The following is a 21,060-nucleotide window of genomic DNA, read 5'->3' on the forward strand; positions in this document are numbered from 1 at the left end:
AAGTGGACTGACAGCAACTAGTTAAAAGAAACTCCAGTACAAAGGAAAGTATTTACCATCATGGCTGATGGTAAGCAAAGTCCTAAGCATTTCCATATCAGAACATAACAGCCAAAATAGACCTCCAAATTCCCAAAGAACAACATTGAGGAACCACTAGTTTCTACAAAACTGAAATTTCACAATGATTTAAAGCTGTCAGGCAAGCTGTACAACTTGAAAGTGGAATAAAATTCTAGAAGAGAAATTCCTGTAGTAGATCTTTTCTCTTTTACAATTTCTTAGAAAAAAATGTGTAATGAAGAGGAGCAGGACTTGTTTCAGGGAAGTATATGTAATGCTTCAGCATCTCTCCACAGTAGATGCTCCAAATAAGGCAGCAAAAATAATGACTGCATCAGAGAACAATGATGTGATTTAATATTTGGAAAGAAAAGAGATCAGGTTGGTATGGACAGAAATAGTCTGCCTTGGCTGTAAGGAAAAAGAGTACACTGTGAAGACTGCAGGTATATTGAAGTGGAAAAAAAATCGGTAACTAATGAAAACTCATATTTGGAGAAGATTAAGGGCTCTACAAAGGAGAAGGAATGGAGATTATGAATTCATCACATGAAGCAAGCCACAGTGTTACCTGTGAGCTGGGGTTGAGTCTCTAGGACCTTCTGGCTATTGTAGTGGCATTAAGCAGAAAATGAGCACAGGACACTTCACTGGCTCAAATTAGTGCACTAACAAAAGTGAACATTAAGAATTACTGTTGTGGATCTACTGGCCAAACTAAAGGGACTCCAAAATTTTTCCCCACCCACTGCTCTCCCTTTGCCCTTCTGAGAAGACACAGGATGCAGGAGCATCAAATACTAGTTCACTGCCAATCACAGCCTCATGCTCCAGTGGCAAGGAGCAGGAGAGAGGAGCACTCACTGCCTTCCTCTCCCCATTGTCTTTTCTCCTCCTTGGCACAGCTGCAAATCCATTTCCATTACACTGCCAAACACAGGGGAAGGTCCTGTTACATTACAGTGAGTCTTGTGTGGAAAGCTGGCTCAGGCTCAGACCCTATGCTCAAATCAGAGCTCATCTGCACCTCCACTGCTATCTTAGAGTAGGACTAGAAGGTGCTTATTGGCAACAGACCAAGGAGAGCCTGATGGCCACTGATGATAGATTATTTAGCCAAGGAGCTGATGCACCCTAACAGTTGATCCCATCTCCCACTCTCAAGTACTTCCACTTCAGCAACATTACTACTTTTATAGAGACTTTCCAAGGCCTTCTTAAACTTTTGGTAAAGATGGGCATGCTGCATGTTCATGCAACAAGTTCAGCATTCAATGCCTGCTGAACACGTCTGTGTATTTACCTTTCAAACTAACAGCTATAACCATTTTGTTAATTATTCCCATTCCCCTTTTTATCACTAGACAACAATTGCAGCCTTAAACCTTCAGCCTGCAGAAACTCCTTCTTAGCTTTTTCTTTTCATGTTTGATTTTGAAAATAGGATTGCCTTTAAACTCAATTACAAATAATAGATTTAGCAACATCCATAGATACGTCCAACCTGAGCAGCAGCTTAGCATGTAGTACTATAATCACTGCATGTTAGTAAGGGAAACTTGTGAGAGACAAAAACATTCCTGATTTGTAAAATGATGTGAAATGTTCTGCCTCATACTGCTAAGTATTTTTTTTAAATTCAATTTCTTTACGTATCCTTCTGAAGTACCTACTGTATGTATTAAGACACCTTTGACAAATTAAAGGGTTGCATTTTTCAGCTGAGACAGTATCCTTGGTATTATAATGTCTGTATTATTAAAATGTACATTTTCTGTTCCCTGATTGTCTTATTATTTTGTAAGGATTTTTGAAGAATACTTTTTCGTTTAGGGCTATTTTCTTTTTTGGACTCTTTTCTTCTTTTGGGCTGTGTTCATCTTCTATGTAGCATCACCAGAAAGCCCCGCAGGCTCAACACAATAGATACTTGTAAGAAACATGGTCCCTAATATGATATGATGTAGTAAAAATTTTATATGGTTTTTATGGGTTGAAGCCTTCTGGTTAGTATTGGGCAGGTGAGTACAGCCATCCTGCTTCAGCCCATTGGCCGAATTTGGGAGGTGCTGGGAAACAGCACATCAAGTGCTGGCAGCTGTTGCAGGGAGCCTGGCCCATTGCTCCGGGCAACATCTTCCCCTCTTTCTGCCACTCCCTGGCTTAGGTACTCGTGGGGAGGCAATTAAGAAGCACAGGCCAACTCTTAACCACCTGATGTCCTTCTAACACACCAAAGGACTGTGTGTGTGCATGCGACCAAAACACATGGTGGCACAGGCAGCCACAGCCAGTCAGCCGCTTGTCTTGCCAGGGGATGCCAGAGGCCTGCGACCAGGGATGCCACTGCCGGCCCGTTGTCCAGAAAATCGGATTCTTTACCTGATGTGCAACAAACTGATAATCACACACCCAAGAGAGACACTGATTAGTTATTTATCTCAAGAGTTGTGCAAGCCTGGTTGCTCAGTGGTGTTCCACAAATGAAACATGCCCCTCTGGACTTTCCATGCCATTATTTATACACAGAAATTCAGAGTTAGTAATTTTCCAAGTACAAATCTTGTACTGTGATTAGCTAGAAATTGCCATATAAGCTACATAACCCCAGCTAACTTCTACATATGCTCAGGGTAAGGGTCTGCACCTGGACAGGGGTCTTTTTGATCTGTAGGTGTGATTTTTAGCATTATAATGAACATAGTTCAGCTACAGGATACATGGACCTCGAGTATTTTGCCAAGTTAGCAATGTATACATAGACATGGATCAACATCTTGATTTACTACATCATTAAAGTTTGTTAGTTCCCTGATGTCCTTCACTAAGGGATGGTGTTATTTGTTCTACTGACAGACAAGAACATCTTGATTTACTATATCCACAGTTTACAAGTAACAAGCCTTAAGCTTTAGTTCCCGGGTGCCCTTGACTAAGGGATGCTGGCTGCTGCCTGTCCCACTGGTTAGGTATCCTTTCTTGCTGATTAGGCTTGAAAGCGTACAAAGATCTGACACCAAAGAACACCCTGGCTTCACATTCTGTCGACATATTCCACAGACCCCGGCCAGCCCCTCCCGGGCGGCGGACAAGGCAGCCCTGCCTCCTCCAGGATGGAAGTGACGCTCCCGGTGCCGTCAGAGCGGCGGAAGCGCCGCTGGGAGCAGTAAACAACGGCGTCGGAGCCGCGTCCGCCGCGCTTCCATCTTGGAGGAGCCCGAGCCGGAGCTGGTCGAGGACCATGGGCGGCGTCCTGGGCCTCTGCTCCCTGGCGAGCTGGGTAAGGGGGGCGCGGGGGTCCCTCCCTGCCCGTCGCAGGCTCGGAGCCGGCGGCCGGTGCTCCCTGCCCTTCTCTTCCCCACCCGCACTTCCCTCTCCGCTTCCCTCGCCGCCCGGGCCTCGCCCATCACCTCCCCGTGCCCGTGTCTCCCAGGCGCGGCTGTGGCGCTGCCTTCCCGTGTCCCCCGGCGCGGGGAGGCTGCGGGCCCCCTCCCCATTCCCAGCCGGGCTCTCGGCCCCGAGCGGGCGCTGCCCCCGCTCCTCCCGGGCAGGGCTCTCTCTGCGGCGGGCTGAAGAGCGCGGGCCCCGCCGGGCCCCCCCCCACTCGGGCTTGTCCGGGGATCTCCAGGCATCTGGCGGTGCCATGTCGCCGGGGCCATGACGAGCTTCGTGCTGACCCAGTCAGGCTGGGCTGTCGCGCTGCTGGTCGCTCTTAATCCGCGTTATTGTCCTGGGGGTGTTACGGTGTCCACCGAAATTCCCTCTCCCCGGTTCTGTAAAGGAGTCGCAGTCTCATTAAATGCTTTGAACTCCAGAGGTTTTTTCAGGAAAATTAGAACTCGCGTGTTTCCCTGATTCTGATATTTGTATCTGAATTCCTCATTCCTTTGGCTTTGTCTTGAGCAGCTCCACTCTTTGTAGCATCTTTGTCTGACCGAGCCATCGTTTTGTCAGTGCGCAGTAATCCGTGGTGGTGTGTCACCACCGTGCTAAGCATCGTCAGGTGTTTTTTCTTAACGGAGAACAATAGTTTGAGATGGTATTAAAACTGTTTGCACTATGCAGGAAAGCAAAGAAGTTGATAAAGGGTCCTCATCTGAGGCGTTGCTCTTTTATGCATAAGTGATGATACATCTTTACAAGTCTAGACCCTAGGTATATAGGCACAGTCAGGTGGACTGTGAATTTCTAGATATTTGGCTTAAAAATGTCAGTGGAATAGCGAAAATCTAAATTTTCCATACCTAAAATATTGTACCATACACGGATTAAATTAGATTATCTGTATTCATACAGTTCACACACGTTTTTGTGTAGTAAAAAAGCTTCATATTTATCCAAGCTCCTGTTTTTTGTACTATCAGAATGTATGGGCTTTGGCTGCCCTGGTCCAGTGATGTTTAATTGAGATGATACGTAATTTGTACTCATGTACAAATGATCCTAGAATTTGAAAACTTGTATGAGCTGACTTTCCAGGCTGATATGCATGCAAATAATCAACTAGAACACGATGGTACCCAGTTAACTAAGTACTGTCATGTTCATTTTCCTCTCTTTAACATTTTAAACACTACACTTAGCAGTTAGACTTTAATTACTAGCTGAATATACTTAACATTAATTTTTTAAATTAATATAAAACACTTAGTGACGGTGTGACTATAGGCTTTAATTAAAATACTTGAATTAATATATATAGCATTTTCAAGTTCATGAACAGCCTTTTTGACAACTGGTTTGTGTTTGTAGTACATGAAGAACCCCTGTGTACTTGCTTTTGAGTGTTTGCTTCTGTGCAGAGAAATTCAGCTAATGGCCTGTTAGATAAAATGATTTGCATGAGAATGTAATCTTATTTAAGTCAGATGTACTGTGAGTATCTAACCCCTGTCCCTTCCTTTAAAGTGCCCAAACAAATCAGGGTGGGGTTTTTTGTTGGTTTTGTTGGTTTTATTTTTCTTTTCCCCTGTTGGCTTTAAGCGTTGATTTAAGCATTTAAAACCACAGCTAATCAGCACTTGAAGCCCATATGATAGTTTTTAATAGTAAAAATCTGCCCGTGCTGGTCTCTAAGGGTATGTCACTAAAAACGCTGTTTTGGCTCTGAGAAAGAAACAAACTGCGAGGGTGAGGTAGCAGCTGAACCAGGTGTAGTGGAGTTTGTGCTAGTGCAGACTGTGCCATGGCCAGGAAAACTCTTTTTCCTGTGAGGACACTGCTGTCAGCGTGGCCTTGGCTGAGTTCTCTGCAGGGCCAGTGTTGTGCCATGCAGAGCTGCTCTGCGTAGCCTTGATATCAGGCCTCATGCCAGATTTGTTTCTTTTGGACTTTTTGTGGTGTGTTATGGCTGACTGTAGCTCTGCCCTCCTGTGTGCTGATCGGGCAGTGTTTTACTTCAGTGTTTTTATGAGCAGAGGTGAGCTTGTCAGAGATGGCGGGTGCGATGGGGGCAAAGCTGTAAGAGCACAGTGCTGCTTTCCCTCTGCTGCATTTTGCCACTTTCCCTCTGCTGCACATTGCCTCTACTGCACTATTTCTCTGAAATAGCTGAGCTGCTGTTTTGCTCGCTTTAATATTCTCTGTCAAGGTAAAGATCTTGATTGATTTAGTTCCTTTAAGCAAAAGAGCAGGGATGATGTAGCTAAAACCTGACTAGGCCCAGCGAGGACTTAGTGTTTTTGCAAATACTTAATTCAGTATATAATCATTTAGTCATCATTACTCCAGTAGGAAGATTATATTTGATATTAAAAATTTGTTCTGTGTCCATCAGGGCCAGTAACGTTTGACTTTCAGAGATTTTATGGGGTTTTCTCTCCTCTCTCCTGCAATATTCATCTTACGTGTTCCTCATGCAATTTCCACTGCCCTAGGGAATGAAGTGACTGGTTTAGCAGGCATGAATTAGCTGGATGGTCTGCCCAGCTGGCTGCTCCCAGAATAGGTGTGTGGGTTGCCTTTTCTTATTTTGTCTTAGTAAACACCGCCAAGCTGCTTATTTTTCTCAAAAATGTAAAGGAATACGAGTTGGTTGATAGGTACAAAAGTTTCTGGATGGCAATAGATTTTATTCAGTTGAGATTTTACAACTAGTGTCTAAGCTTCCTTATGAAAACAAGGAAAAAAATAATTGAAGAGTAACTTTTTGTCTGCATCTATGACTCAGCTGAGTCTTATATGAGGAGCTAAGCTTTGATCTGCATGGTAGTATCTTACTATTTGTACTGTTGCATATTTTTGTAGGAAGCATGCTTCAAATTTAGGATGAAAGTGGCACAAACTGTCCTTGTCTCCTCTGCTGATAGACTGAATTCCATGGGCTGGATGTTCTTTGCTTTCTGTTCTTTTCGAAGTCTGTGACTTGCTAGAAGTCATTTTGCTAATAGTATAATTTTATTTTATTGGAATGATGTATATTCTTTTGCCAAAGGAAGAGGGATTTGGACTGTAAAGGGATTCCTTGTAGAAGTGGTCAACTTGTATAAATAGTATCAGTTATCAATAGGTGTCTCTTGTTCAGAGATGTGTGTGATCACAGCTTGAAAGCATGAGCTGTTTGGGGGGAAAGTTTTACAAGATGATGTGGGAGTTTAGACTCTAAAGTGAGCTATATTGTTTCCCTTGACACATTGTTTTCCAGTGGGTTGGAGACAGTCACCTTTATTTCAGCTACTGCAAGCATCCAGTATCTCTAGAAACATACTGCCTTCCCCTTGAGGCACTAAGGAGCAAGCTGCTTGAATTATTTAGGTATTAAACAATTTAACATTGGGATTCACCAGCGAAGTGACTTTTTTACAAGGTGCTCTTTTCACCAAATTTTCTGCAGCTGGTGAACCTGGGCATATATTGTAATCTACCAAGTTCCACCTTTTATTCAACAGTATCTTTGGAAATATTAATGCAGACAGAATTAGTTCAAGAAAGTAACTTTTTGAGCAGAGATGTTTTTCGCTAGAAAGGCTGTTTGTGCATGTAGGAAATAGCGTAATACAGTAATACTATAAAATTCTGATGCATGCTGAGCCAATATTTGCTATACATTTCCTGTTTATTAAGCATAGATGCCCTTAATATAGTTTTCATGCAGTCATATAGCAGCCTCCAAGGATCATCTGGTCCATCTTTCATGGAAAAGGGGGGCCTAGATGGGATGATCTAGTGCCCTGTCCAGTTGCATGTTGAAAACCTCCAGTGATGGAGACTGCTGCATCCTTGGGAAGGTTGTTGCAGTGACTAATTGTTCGTACTGTAAACAATTTCTTTATTATATTGAGATGAAATGTCCTGTAATCAACATCTTCATATTATTTGTGCTATAATGATACTTAGTGGAGGAGAAGGTAAAAAAGGGCAATATAATAGCTTTTACATTCTGAAATAGTTAAAACTACCTAGTTTCACAAATTTACTGGTGAAGTTTACTAATTTAAAGATGATTCTGTAGCATAGTGGAGTGAAAATTCTTGGCTCCTCCATCCTCAGGAATGAAGATAAGTACAAAAAGAATATAAGGAAATGATTTAAAAAATCCAACTCTGCGAGTCCAGTGTGTGAGTTGAACACTGTTCGAACTGTAAGAACACATAATCAGCCTTTTCCCCAAGGGCTTCTCAGGAAGCTTCCAAGACAAGAGTGTTGTGGCAGTTTGTCTGCTTTTCCCTGCAGCCCCTGGGGCCTTTCCGGTAGCAGCAGACTGCTGGCATTTTTGTTTGTCATATGACTAAACTTTTAAGAACTCTTTCTGACACATTCCGGTAGTACTTGGTGATTGGCATGCCCTGGTCATGTGGCCATGTAACTAGTCATGTCCTTATGTGACTGACTGGGTGTCTTTCATGCACAGATGATGGACACCTGTGGCTTTTGTCACATGGCAGAGGTGTCCCTGGATGTGTGCTGGGGGAAAAGATGGGTTTTAACCCTGTTCTGTATCTTTGTCAGAGGTAGCACGGTCTGTTGTAGCTCAGATAGGGCAGTGCTCACACTTTTTGATTGTATCTTTCCTCTTGGTTAATGTTTACTTGTGGGACCTTACCTTTCTTTTGCTTCCCAAATTGCCATCCAGTAAGTGGCAGAGAATTGTTTCTCGCTCCCCAGCCCTTTCCTGGTGAAACAGAACTATCTGCTCCCTTTCTTCTGACAATTTTCTGCTTAAGTACAGGTAAATTTTGTCCTGGTTTTTGTCCCTCTTGTAGTATTATAGCTGTACAGCATTCCCATCCACTTTTGCTGTCGATATTTGGTATCAATAACACATGTACTGTATATTTATTCTGCTCTTGCCTTTTGTAGCTTTCAGATTGCATAAGATGATTTTGCAAGCTAACAGAATTATGTGATATATGAGTAGATGATAATACAAAATAATTTGTAACCTAAGCTTTAGGGTATTTTACCTGCTTTTTGTGCTCCAGAAATGTTTATGGCCCCAGTGAGGATTGGGTCCCCACTCTGCCAGGTGGTAAAAGTGTACCTTCATGACAGTTATTTTTTTTCCTGCCTTGTATTTGTTTCATGTGTACAGCTGTGGAGGGGAGGAGGTAGTTGCTAACTCAACGTAATCCTTGCATCTTATTAACTGAAATGAAATAAATTGAAGAGAACAAATGAGCCTGAATCAAGTCTTTGTTTCTTTTCAATGGATAAGTGATTACTTTTGACTGATTTCACTGTACAGTGGTGGTGAATCAGGAAGCACTGCCAAGGTTGTTGGGTGGCTCTGTAAGATGTTGCAGTGACTTAGCCTGCACTGGTGGGTGGGATGCATAGGATGAGTCATTTTTCATCGTAACTTCAGATGATCTACACAGCCTGATTAAATATTGAAATCTAGCAGTGCAAAGCTTTATAAATAATTCATGTTCTGTCTCCCTCTCAGATACCGTGTTTGTGTGGAAGTGCCCCGTGCCTGCTCTGCCGATGCTGCCCCAGTGGAAACAACTCCACCATAACTCGGCTGATCTATGCCTTCTTTTTGCTTCTTGGCGTGAGCGTTGCCTGTGTGATGTTAATACCAGGCATGGAAGAGCAGCTGAAGAAGGTCAGGTTGCTTTATTGCTAACATGTTTGGTAGAACAAATGTCACAGATAATAGTAATTGACATCTTGAAAGCCTGGATTTTATTTGGAAATATGTAATTTTGCTGTCACCTGTGCTTCACAGTCACCATTTATTTGATCATAGATCAAATAAACAAAGAACTTTTGGAAAATCACTTTATAGATGAAAAGAACTATTTTGAAGTGAAGTTGCACCTTTTCTTTAATAGCTTGGAGCAGAAAAAAAATGATTTTTTATTAAACAAGAAAATTTAATTTGTGTGTGTATAGTTCAAATTATGTCTTAAGGAGATGCTTGTTTTTGTGGCACTTGATTGATTTTGTTCGCAGTTAAAAAATAGTCACAGTCTAAAATATTGTTTATTGTGCTGTACTAATTAAAGTTCTATTTTAAAGTCTGCAATGCATAACAAAAATATTTGTCATTAATCATAGTAGTGTATTTTTCACTCAAGAAATTAGGAAGTGCTTGTGGAATTTTAGTTTATTGGTTATGTGAAGATGTGATAGTACATGTAAAATTAGAGAGTGATAATGTGAGCTTACAGGTTCAGTCAGCTTGGGTTTCCTGTACTGTACTTCTGTTAGTCTTTGTTTTGCTGTCTTTGCTTTTTTTTTCAGTAGATAGTAACTTTGGTTGGGCATGCTTTTAATTTTTTTTCCCCCCAAAATGATTCATTTGTAAATGTTTATTTCAGTGTGGTATAGTAACCACACTGGAGCTTCAGTGAGAGCCATGTTAGTCATATAGGAAAGAAAATTACAGCCTTCTGGAGTATGATTTGACTTCTAAAAGATGTTGATCATGTCCTGCTAGTGACTGGAAAGAATGTTCTCAACTGTTTTGTAAGGAAGTTACAGGTACATCTAATTGATGGTGATGTTACATTTTTTGGGAGAGTCTGAGACTGAGATGTGAGCAGGCTGCCACCTCCTAGCTATGTCATGAGCCTGACAGTAACTGTCAAGTCAAATTTACCAGTTCCCAGATCTTTTATTTATCTCTTGATTCATATTAGCAAGTGAAAACTGCATTTCTTTGAGAAGTTCCAAAATTGCTAATAACATTTAAAAAACCTTCTATTCATAAGAGTCCTGTTGCATCCTTGGAAACTTTCAAGATCAGGTTGGATGGGACTGTGAGTAACTTGATCTAGTTGAAGATGTCCCTGCCCGTGGTAGAGGGTTTGAACTAGGTGATCTTTAAGGGTCCTTTCCAAACCAAACTATTCTAAGACTTATTTTTGGTTTTGTTTAGAATTTGCCTATGCAGGACTTTTTTTCCTTGAATATGTTTGATATCCCAGTTGTACTGTAAGTACCTATACAGCCCTTCAATATCATATTTTCTAACAATGTTAATAGTTGCATAATGTTATAATGTTGTTAATGAGTTACATATTGGCAATGTATTAATATGCATTTACTCAAGGAGGTCTTTTAAAGATCACTGAAGTATCTTGTATTTATCACAGATTCCTGGATTTTGTGATGGAGGGATGGGAACAAGTATTCCTGGTGTGCACGGCCACGTGAATTGCGATGTACTTGTTGGTTACAAAGCCGTGTACCGTGTGTGCTTTGGCATGGCCATGTTCTTCCTCCTCTTCTCCTTGCTGATGATCAAAGTGAAGAGCAGCAATGACCCAAGGGCAGCGGTTCATAACGGGTAAGAGGCAGAAATGAGAACTGAGTTAGTGGTTAATTTTTTAAGAGGAAAAGATACACATGGCTGTTGCTTTTCAGAGCCTAAACTGTGACATTAGCCTAAACTGTCCAGAGGTTTCCCAAGATTAGAAATTCCACTTTTTTCCGAAGATGATGAAATTCAGAGATGAATAATGGCACTAAGTAATAATGGCACTAAGGGATTTTTTTAACAAGTAGATTAAAAAGCCTCATTTGTCCTCTGGGAATTCTGTTCCTCTTAAATTTGAAGTTTTTAAGGGCTTGCTCTTTTCTGAAGAGTTTTGTTTTAAAAGTTATGAGTTAAACATATCTTTTCTCTGCGGTCTTTTCTTCAGTCTACCCTCTGCATAAAGAAATAAATGACATATTTAGTTTCTGAGCTTTCCAGTAATTTTATATTTCATTTTAGTTGGAGTTATCAGAGGGAAGAATATAGTGAGATTTCAGCTCATGTGTTGACACAAGTGGCAGTTTTCATCCAGGCTCTGTCTATGTGTAATGTAGCTACTTGAACCAAGGAGATGTAAATAGTTGTAAGAGGGCATGAGGCTAAAAAGCCTAAAGCCATTTATGGTGCCTAGTCTTGATGGTCACAGTGATTGCTTAGACTACTGCTTTTCCAAGGTGACTATACTTACCAGAAGCTATGAACAGCTAAGCCATAAAAATGATGAAGTAATTTTGTCTTATAGTCAGTATAGTAAGATTAAACATGTCTAACATAACATGAGAAAAAACTTCAAATTATTTCTCTAGGGGACAGTAAAATAATTAAGACTCAGCAGAATATTGCTTTGTTTGGTTTTTTTGTTTTGGTCTAAAGAAAAAGGTACAGTACAGTATTAAGATACATTAGCAGTAACTCAGTTCAGCCTTTCCCTACACTCTGCTTTGTTCAGGAGAACGTGCTTGTTACAAGCAAGAAGAAAATGGTTCAGGTACATTCTATATCAGTGTCTTGTGTTCATTTTTACAGCAAAAGACATCTTTTATGTCATGTGGAATATTTTTACCTAAAACTTTGGGATCTTCTTGGTACCCTTGTTTGGTGTTGTGCTTCCTAGTACAAATTTTTGTACTGTTTATGCAACCCATAGCAGTTTATTCTTTTTAGCCAATCTAACATGAGCACTGGGATAAAAAGAAAAATTATGATTGTTAACTGGTACTGGTAAAATATTTAATAATCTTATTTCCAACACTTCTGTAACAAATGGTTGCTTCAATAAAATGCATTACAGTTAGCTTTGTGAAAAGCTTTATGGCTTTTGATTTTTGAAATTGTATGTATCTTCAGTAATACTTTGTGATGTAATGTTTCTGTCAGTGAATTTATTCAGAATATTGTTTTTCCATCTCTGTCTACTGACTTTTTCATTCTTGCGTGCAAGTTAAGTCCAGTAATACATTCCAGTGCCAATGTTCACCTTCTCTGCTTTTTTAACAGCAATCAGAGTGGTTTCTTGCCTCAGGTTTATAATAACAATAGAAAAAAATCGATTATAATGTATTTACAGAATAGTAGCTGGGTTGCACAGAATGCATAACTGTTGTAGTTGTTGTCTAGCAAGTTAAAGGGTAGAGTGTTAAAATACCTTTAAAGAGTCTGGAATTAGAGATTAGATATATACAACCTTGAATCCATTCTTATTTCTGTAATTGAGAATGACATTGATTAAAAAAAAAAATTCCTTATGTGGATTAAAAAACTAGTTTTAGTGGGGTACGTATTGCACTGTAGATATTATAACTTAATTCAGCTTTCAAACTGGCTTTAATCACTTCTCTACATCCCAGGGAATTACTAAATATTTTTCAATATACTACACTTCAATGATCTCACATAGTTCCTCTCTGCACAATTGGAATTTATTCCTCTGGTCTCCATTATTTGACTGTAACAGCCAGCAGGAGCGATCAGACTTGTTCAAAGTATGGGAAAAAAAGGGAAGGGATAGAAAATTTGAAAACTGTCCCAAGTGTTTGACATTGTGGGGGTGTGGTACATGTCTTTGTGCTGTTATATACAGTTTTGAAGTACATGTAGATGACATCATGCCTGTATTTAGAGTTGCCTGTCACTGTGATCAGAAAAAACAGTCTTCACCTTCTTACAGTTTTATTGGCATAACAATTTGAATTTCCCTATACAGTTTATATGGGGTGAATTTGGTGAATCTTTGGTGAAATATACTCCCTTCTATGCTTTCTAAGAAACATTTGATGATCTATGGGTGCATATCTTTTACTGGAAAAAAATTCCAATGCCACTGCAGTGGAATTTGATTGTGTGTTTTCTCTGAAGGATTAATCATTTGCTTTTGTTCTTGTGATAAATCCTCATCAGATGTAGGCCTAAAGAGACTGAAGTTGGGTAGGAAAAATGCAGTGCATATCTCTCTTGTAAGAAGTGAATGGAGACTGATAGGGAGCTCCAGCATAGTGTTTTCTGTCACTGTAGGCACCAACCAGATCTTCTGCCTTTTTGGTTTTGATACTAGAAATAGGTAGGGATTTTTTTAACCAATTTTTTCTGATATGCAGGTAGTTCAGTAATCTCAGTGCTCTGGCTAAAAATGTTCTTAGGAAAAACAAAACCAATTCACAGTTGGCTTCATTTGTAATTCATGAGTGTGATCTCTCTGGGAAATATGTCAAACTCTGTCAGTCTAGCACAGCTGAAACATAATTTTCTGGATCACAAAAATCTTGGACAGATAAAATAAGAATTTTATCCTATTTCAACAGAAGCAGGTTAAGAATAAATGAATTAAAAAACCCCAACTCTTAAGGATGTGGATTTCTGTGTGAATTAAACAAGATGTAGCAGTTGCCTGAACTTTTTTTTTTTTAATTTCCCCTTAGATTCTGGTTCTTTAAATTTGCAACGGCACTTGCAATTAGTGTTGGAGCTTTCTTCATACCAGAGGGACCGTTTACAACTGGTAAGGGAATATTGTCTTCCACTGTGTCATGGTGCAATGGTAATGGGTTTTAAAACAAAGGCAAGTGCATGCTGATGTCATACAGTTTTAATTGTAGCTGTGTAACTATAGCATTTCTCTATGTTTAGGGACATTAATACAAATTATTAATGGTTCTTAACTGGTTTTGTTTTATTTTTCTTTTAGTGTGGTTTTATGTAGGTATGGCTGGAGCATTCTGCTTTATTCTTATTCAGCTGGTCTTGCTCATTGACTTTGCCCACTCCTGGAATGAATCTTGGGTTGAAAAAATGGAGGAAGGAAACTCAAGATGCTGGTATGCAGGTAAAGGACTGTACTACAATCAAGTTTTAAATTTCAGTTTATGTGCATTATATTAAATAAGTTACTCACTGAATAGTGCATTTTACCAGAGTGCAGAAGGTCTGCTTTATGCCTAAGTCTCATTTTCTCAAATAGTGTAGTTCAGCTCCATTGATGTCCTTCTGATGTCAAGTAAATAAGGAAAAGCAAGGAGGGGAGCAGCAGTCTCTGAGTAATAAGATCCAATCCCTGGGAACAGGGCATCAGTTTTGTAGCATCACAGACTGGGTGAGGTTGGGGGGAACCACAGCAGGTCATCTGTCCAACCTCTGCTCAAGCAGGGTAATCCTAGAGCACATTGCACAGGATTGCTGTTGGAACCCGCCCCTGAAGGTGGGGTAACTGAGGTTCTTGTTACTAATGGATCCCTTGGGGCACATTAGAGAGAAAGTACACTAAATGACTGGTGTTTGTAAATATATATATGGCAAGTTTATTTCAGAACAGTTTGGTTGCAATGAAAAGGAGGTATGTAGCTCTTATGGTTATTATCTGTAGAAATACAGCAATATAAAAGCATAAAAATAACACTGAAGAAAATGTATAAGGAAAAGAAAGGATAAGAGTAGAGAGATAACACCACCCGTGGGTCCAGCCACCAGACTTGATATAATTCAGATGTCTGTTGATGGAAGTCATGGTCACAGTCTTGATCCACCAAGGGTGGGGGAAGCCCATGAAACACAAAGTGCAGGAGGTTAATATACGCTGAGATTCAGGAGGGAATGCCCAGGTACTGCTCCTGGGGTGGGGTGTTTTATACTGTCTGATTCAACACTGGATCATGTACAGTCCTCTGGTGGAAGGTGGTGGTGGTGGGTATTTCAGGGGTCTTTGATGGTTTATGGCACCTTCTATGGCAGCTGCCTCTCACATCAGTGCAGTTGAACCAGTTACGCCCCATCAGAAGGGATTAGTGCCTTCAGGCCTGTATGTGAATGTGAAAGAGAGTTGGGGAGGAGTTTGACAACTGAACCAATTGTGTAAGGGAGAGCATTGGCATGATAAAAAGCATTATCCCACCTCTCAGGATCTGTGGCCTCTTCCCTTATTTGGCTCAAAACCGAGCTTGGGTGCTCACTCCATCTGCACCTGGGCTGTTCTTATGCAGATCAGAGGTTTGGCTATCACAGGTCCAAAAACTCTCCTCCCCCCTTTGTTTGGGGGATGCAAACCTGGACTAATCAAAGCACCCTGCTGCTTTTGCCAATGGATGACCGTTTGAGTCATTAAGTTTAACATTTCAGTCTCTCAGGATTGCATCCAGATAGTTCTTGAATATCTCCAGTGAGGGAGACTCCTCACCCACACAGTAAAGAAGTTCTTCCTCAGATTCAAGTGGAGCTTCCTGTGCATCTTAGTATCAGGGAAGTGGTGACTGCAAGTTTTTGGTTTTTTTTCAGCCAGAGGTTTTGTTACACCTTTAGCACTGATTAGAAACAAAGAAGTCTGTTAGTGCTTCATGTTGAGCATAATCATCTCAAATAATTGTTTTTCTATCTACCAGTCTGTTATTCTTCGAAGGTATATGGTGGGTGAAAGGCCAAGATAGTGAAGGAGAGTACAAGTCATCTCGCTGGAGAAATGATACCTTATTTTAATATAGCATTTCAGATGTGATCATTTAGGTGTTTCAAAAGACAGTATGGCCTGCTTTCATTCAATAGCCACTTCACTATTTAATGTTTTTACTAAGATTTGGAAATGGGATTTTGTTTTACCTTCTGTTGGAGAAGTATTTTTCAGTTTCTTTTTTAAGCTCTTAGTTTCTTTTTAGCTGTTAGCTGTGTGTAGCTGTGTTCCTTTATACTTGCTCTTCCTAGTTGCTGTTAGAGCACTGGAGAATCAAGTAAAGCTTCAGGATTCCCATGTGTTATGTTCTTTCTTTATAACACTTAAGACTATTGAGAACTTCTGTTACATTTCAGTGCCCGTAACTCTCATTGTATACTGTATCGAAAACCTGATAATCATGCAATATTATTTCAATTTTAATAGTCTCTGTTATTAATCAGTTTATGGTTTTGTCTCTTCACAGCTCTGCTGTCAGCTACAGCTGTCAACTACCTGCTGTCTCTTGTAGCTATCGTCTTGTTTTATGTTTATTACACTCATCCAGAAGGTTGTTCTGAAAACAAGACATTCATCAGTGTTAATATGCTGCTGTGCATTGGTGCTTCTGTAATGTCAATTCTGCCAAGGATTCAGGTGCAGTTTTAATTCTGTTACCTCTTAGGGTATGGGTTTTTTTTGTGTTATCATAATATAATTGTGCCTGAGACTTTTAATTGCCTAACTTCCCTGTTTTTTGACTCCTTTGTGTAGGAATCTCAGCCAAGGTCTGGTTTGCTGCAGTCTTCAGTGATCACAGTTTATACAATGTATTTGACTTGGTCAGCTATGACCAATGAACCAGGTAAGTGCAGTAGCTTAGGTTTTGCAGATTACTGCATTTCCTCTGCGGTGTCAGGGTGATTTGTCTCCCTACCAAGTTTCATGTTTCTTAGATGACTGAGATGCTACTGATTTTATTTTTCCAAACTGAGGATTTAAAACAAGTTTAAATAAATGTTGTCAATGTTTATTGTGTCTGAAAACAGCTGAGCATCTCTAAAGATAAATAAATTAATTCAGAAATTCTGGTGATTAAAATAAATTTTAAAATATTGATTTTGGTGGTTTTAATTGGATCTCTGACCCTTTTATCTTAACTATGGACAATCTTCTGTGCTTCTGTGTCACAGCATACATGAGTTATATCAAATCCCGGCAGTGATTATGGGGAAATAAGATTGTCTGCTACTTTCAGCTGTTTAATCGGTATTACCTGTGGATGCTGCGGGTTGGGAACCGCTGATAATACGAAACCAACTTATTAGCATTGTTCTCCAACTCTGAGATGACTCTGGCACCCTATCTGTAGAATATATGTTTGTCATACTTGCTTTCTAGTGGTAGAATTTCTAAAGCTTAATATGCAGATATTTTAATTTTGTTGCATCTAGTTATGAGATGGAACAGTAAAGCATTTGATGCATATCTTATGTAAGTTTAAAATCCTTTTATCTGCTTAGAGACAGGTTTTTATGCTGCATACTGTCATTTCCCTGGTTTAGGGAGACTCGATAGGCTAAAATTAGATTCAAAGCTTTTTTAATTCAAGACTGTCACAGTTATGAAGTTCTTTTCTATTTCCATGCGTTCAGCATAGAAATGTGCTATTAAATATTTGTCTTGTTTTATGTAAGTTCTAATGCAATTTCCCTCACAGATAGGCGCTGTAACCCAAGTTTGCTGAGCATCATTGGTTACAACAGCACCAGCACTCCAACCCAAGGTCAGGTGGTGCAGTGGTGGGATGCACAAGGAATTGTAGGACTGGTTTTGTTTTTGCTATGTGTTCTCTATTCAAGGTAAGATTCCTTTAAAAAAATAATCTATTAACTTGTATTACTTCTTGTTGTAGGATACTAAATTGTGTTTATTTGGGTAACTGTACTGTGTCCTTTCCTGTTAAATACAGCATCCGAACATCCAACAACAGCCAAGTTAACAAACTGATGCTGACCAGTGATGAATCAACACTGATAGAAGATGGAATGCCCAGGAGTGATGGCTCCCTTGATGATGGAGATGATGTTCACCGAGCCATAGATAATGAAAGAGATGGAGTTACTTACAGTTACTCCTTCTTTCACTTCATGCTTTTCCTGGCATCACTGTATATTATGATGACACTTACCAACTGGTACAGGTATTTACATTTGATAATATGTTGTGCTTAATAATGAGCATACAAGATGCCATCTTTTGCTGGACAAGGAGACACAGGTTGTGTGCTCTGGAATGTAGGTCTTGAATGGGACTTCTCAAGGGACGTATGCTGTTTGAGCTATATTTAGTGAATTGTATTTGAAAATTAAGTGCAGCCAACCTTGTTTTCCCAAGTGCCTGTTGTATTTTCTAGGATAATTCTTGTGATTCACTGGACTGCTGAAATATGTCCTGATGAAATGAACAGCCTAAAGACTTAACTTCTATAACAACTAAAAATTAGTAAACACTAGGCCCGTGTCTGGTACAGAAAGCTAGAAAAAGGAGAAATAGGACATGTTATATCAATAGGTCAAGGGAGAGGTGTTCCTTCCCATCTACTCAGCGCTGGTGACTCCGCATCTGGAGTGCTGGGTCCAGTTCTGGGCTTCCCAGTACAAGAGAGACATGGACATACTGGAGAGAGAACAGCAAAGGACCACAGAGATGATGAAAGGACTGTAATGTGTCATATGAGGAGAGGCTGAGAGCTGGGACTGTTCAGCCTGGCCAAAAGGAAGCTCAGGGTGTCTTATCAATGTATATGAATACCTGAAGAGAGAGTGTAAAGAGGATGGAGCTGGGTCTTTTCAGTGATGCCCAGTGACAGGACAGAGACAAAGGGCACAAACTGAAACATGGGAGGTTCCCTCTGAACATCAGGAAACACTTTTTTCATTGCAAGGGCTACTTAGCATTGGCACAGGTTGCCTGGGGAGGTTCGTGGAGTCTCCATCCTTGGAGGTACTTAAAAGCCATCTGGGGCAGCTGGCTTTAGATGTCCCTGCTGGAATAGGGGTGTTGGACCGGAGAACTTTTAGAGATCTCTTCCAACCTCAGCTATTCTGTGAGAGGGCCTGGTGGTATGGGCCCTTGGGTCAGTATGACATCAGCATGATTAATTTTTCTAGGTGTTGTCTTTTGGAAAGGTAAAATACATTATTTGTCTCTCTGAGTGCTATCCATTTACTGCCTTTCTGCAGATTTGCTTAGAGATTCCTTGTAATCATTTCTGCTTCTTGACAGCTTCTCTTAGTAAATTGTTTTTGGTGCTGTTGTTGTTTTCCACTTTCCTGTGACACCAACTTAACAAATGTTGTTCTTGTACAGACTGGTGTGAACTGGCTGGAAGAAGGGTACAAATGTCCTCTGAGGTGTGAAGTAAAAATGATATACTTTGAAAAGAGTGTGGAAGGGTGGCTTAGTACACAAGTATGTTGTATTGAAAGAAAAGTTGCAAATTACCTTTTTTCTTTCCCTTTATTCACAGTCCGGATTCTACTTATGAGACAATGACCAGCAAGTGGCCGTCTGTCTGGGTGAAGATATCTTCCAGCTGGATTGGCATCGTGCTGTATGTGTGGACTCTGGTTGCTCCGCTGGTTCTTACAAACCGTGACTTTGACTAAGCTGTGCTGCTCTCCAGGGGGGCTGTGTCAGCTTCACCGTGTCTTTGAAACAAACAGTATTCTGGATAATAGTGCAGTTGTAAATACGTGTGTGTGTGCGTGTGCTGTCCATGTAGTATACCCTGCTTTATTCTGCATGATTACCTTGAACCATGTCTTCTGTCATTTCACTAAATGACTTTTTCTAGCTGAGCTCAATAATAATTGCTGTAATGATGGTTTTCATGGGATTACTCCTAGATTGAGATATGTGGCTTTGGGAGCACAAGATGTAAGATTGAGAACTATTATGTTTTCTCCCCTCAGTTGCATTAAATAGTTGTAGGAAAAAAAGTGCAAGTGTTAATTAGGGTAACTAAACAGTGCTAGGTCAGGCTTTGCAAGTAAAGGAGGGGCTGCCTTTGATGATCCCTGTTGCCTTGATTCCAAAGTAAGCCTTGAGTAAGCATTGTTAGACTCAAAATGGAGCACAGTGGAGTTTACTGGACATCTCGCAGCACTTAGGCACTAACAGCCTGACCTTTGCCATGCCGAGGGCAGCAGTAGCTTTAGCACAGATGTGATGGGGAAACTTGCACCTGGAGCTTCAGAGGAGCCAGTGTCCTCCATGGTGCTGCTGGGTCTGATGTGTCCCATTGCAGACAGGAGGACAGGCACCCTGGGGAAAAACATCCTCGTAGCAGATGCTCAGAAGCATGTTTTTGAGGCACCTGTTTACAATGCGCATTTATGTATTATTATTTTTTTAAAGTAGTTTATATGGGATAGCTGTGCTGTAATTTATTGCTGTTCTGTGTGCCACTTTCTTCTTTGCTAAGCTACAATCACAGACTTTGCAAGGAGCTGAGTGCTGAAAGCTGTGTAAACCCTTTACAGGAATTTTTTAAGTATTGTGATTAAAAGAAGTGGAAGAAAAGGAGCACTGAAATTACAGTAACTAAAGGAGGGGGTTTGCATTTACTGAGGCTTCAGCTAAAGAGTTTCTTAAAATATTTGCGGCTCTAAATCTTGAAATCTTTTACTGTATTAAGTATTTTGCTTGTTGTCCATTACCAGAGATGGATTTGAGCCTAGGAAGTCTAACTCTAGGCATGAGTTAAGACATTAATCTGTTTGATTACAATATTATAGTTCCTGTGCAGTTACGAAATCTTAAATGCTTTTGTGCTTGCTGCTTTGTAACGGAAGTATTTAAGCCGCATTATTTCTCTCTATTACTTGTTACAACTTGAGACTAAAGCAGCCTGACTGGGAGTGACCCTGGAGCCTGCAGCAGATGTCATGCTCATCTCTTACTGTGGTGTTTGTAACTGTGACTTCCTGTTGCTGTTCTCTAAGCTTTTATTTTAATTCTGCACTGAACACTGACATTTACTGCAAAAGTCTGACATGTCAGTCAAACTTGAGATGATAATGGAAAGAGTAGTAAAGGCTCGTAATAATTTGGAATATGTTGTTACCTTATTAATAAATAAATTTGGATGAAGATGTTCCATGACTTTTGATGTCTCATACTGCAGCCATATGTGGCTAATGCAAAATTTTGTGTTATATTTTCATCCCCTCTTCTGAGATTCCGAACAGTAGCAGCTGACAGTGCTGCAGAGCACACCTGTTAGGGCAGCGAGTCCCCAGCAACTGGGGAGATCATGTGCAACCTCCTGGGTGAAGTTCTCTGACAGCTGTTTGTGCCCTGTGCAGCCATGCCTTGC

The 21,060-nt window shown here is 40.4% G+C and overlaps 1 protein-coding gene across 1 annotated transcript; it reads left to right on the top strand.

Annotated features, from left to right (window-relative positions):
• Window positions 1–3,187: 3,187 nt before the first annotated feature.
• On the top strand, window positions 3,188–20,839 carry SERINC1 (serine incorporator 1). The gene is made up of 10 exons (XM_008934003.2): window positions 3,188–3,343; window positions 8,948–9,109; window positions 10,605–10,798; window positions 13,684–13,763; window positions 13,950–14,087; window positions 16,165–16,334; window positions 16,452–16,542; window positions 17,398–17,539; window positions 17,650–17,880; window positions 19,210–20,839. Exons 1-10 carry the CDS (start codon window positions 3,305–3,307, stop codon window positions 19,346–19,348), a joined length of 1,386 nt encoding a protein of 461 aa, XP_008932251.2. The 5' UTR covers window positions 3,188–3,304; the 3' UTR covers window positions 19,349–20,839.
• The last annotated feature ends 221 nt before the right edge of the window (window positions 20,840–21,060 follow it).

The sequence above is a fragment of the Manacus vitellinus genome, unplaced genomic scaffold (genome assembly GCF_001715985.3).
Source record: "Manacus vitellinus isolate BGI_N305 unplaced genomic scaffold, ASM171598v3 scaffold_4_pilon, whole genome shotgun sequence".
Taxonomy (NCBI): domain Eukaryota; kingdom Metazoa; phylum Chordata; class Aves; order Passeriformes; family Pipridae; genus Manacus; species Manacus vitellinus.

Bases quoted from the DNA above. Each gene is read 5' to 3' on its own strand.
- SERINC1 (XM_008934003.2), top strand. From the start codon at position 3,305: ATGGGCGGCGTCCTGGGCCTCTGCTCCCTGGCGAGCTGG. The intron at 10,799-13,683 runs GTAAGAGGCAGA...ATTTCCCCTTAG, and splicing joins AGGGCAGCGGTTCATAACGG to ATTCTGGTTCTTTAAATTTG. The intron at 17,881-19,209 runs GTATTTACATTT...CTTTATTCACAG, and splicing joins ACACTTACCAACTGGTACAG to TCCGGATTCTACTTATGAGA.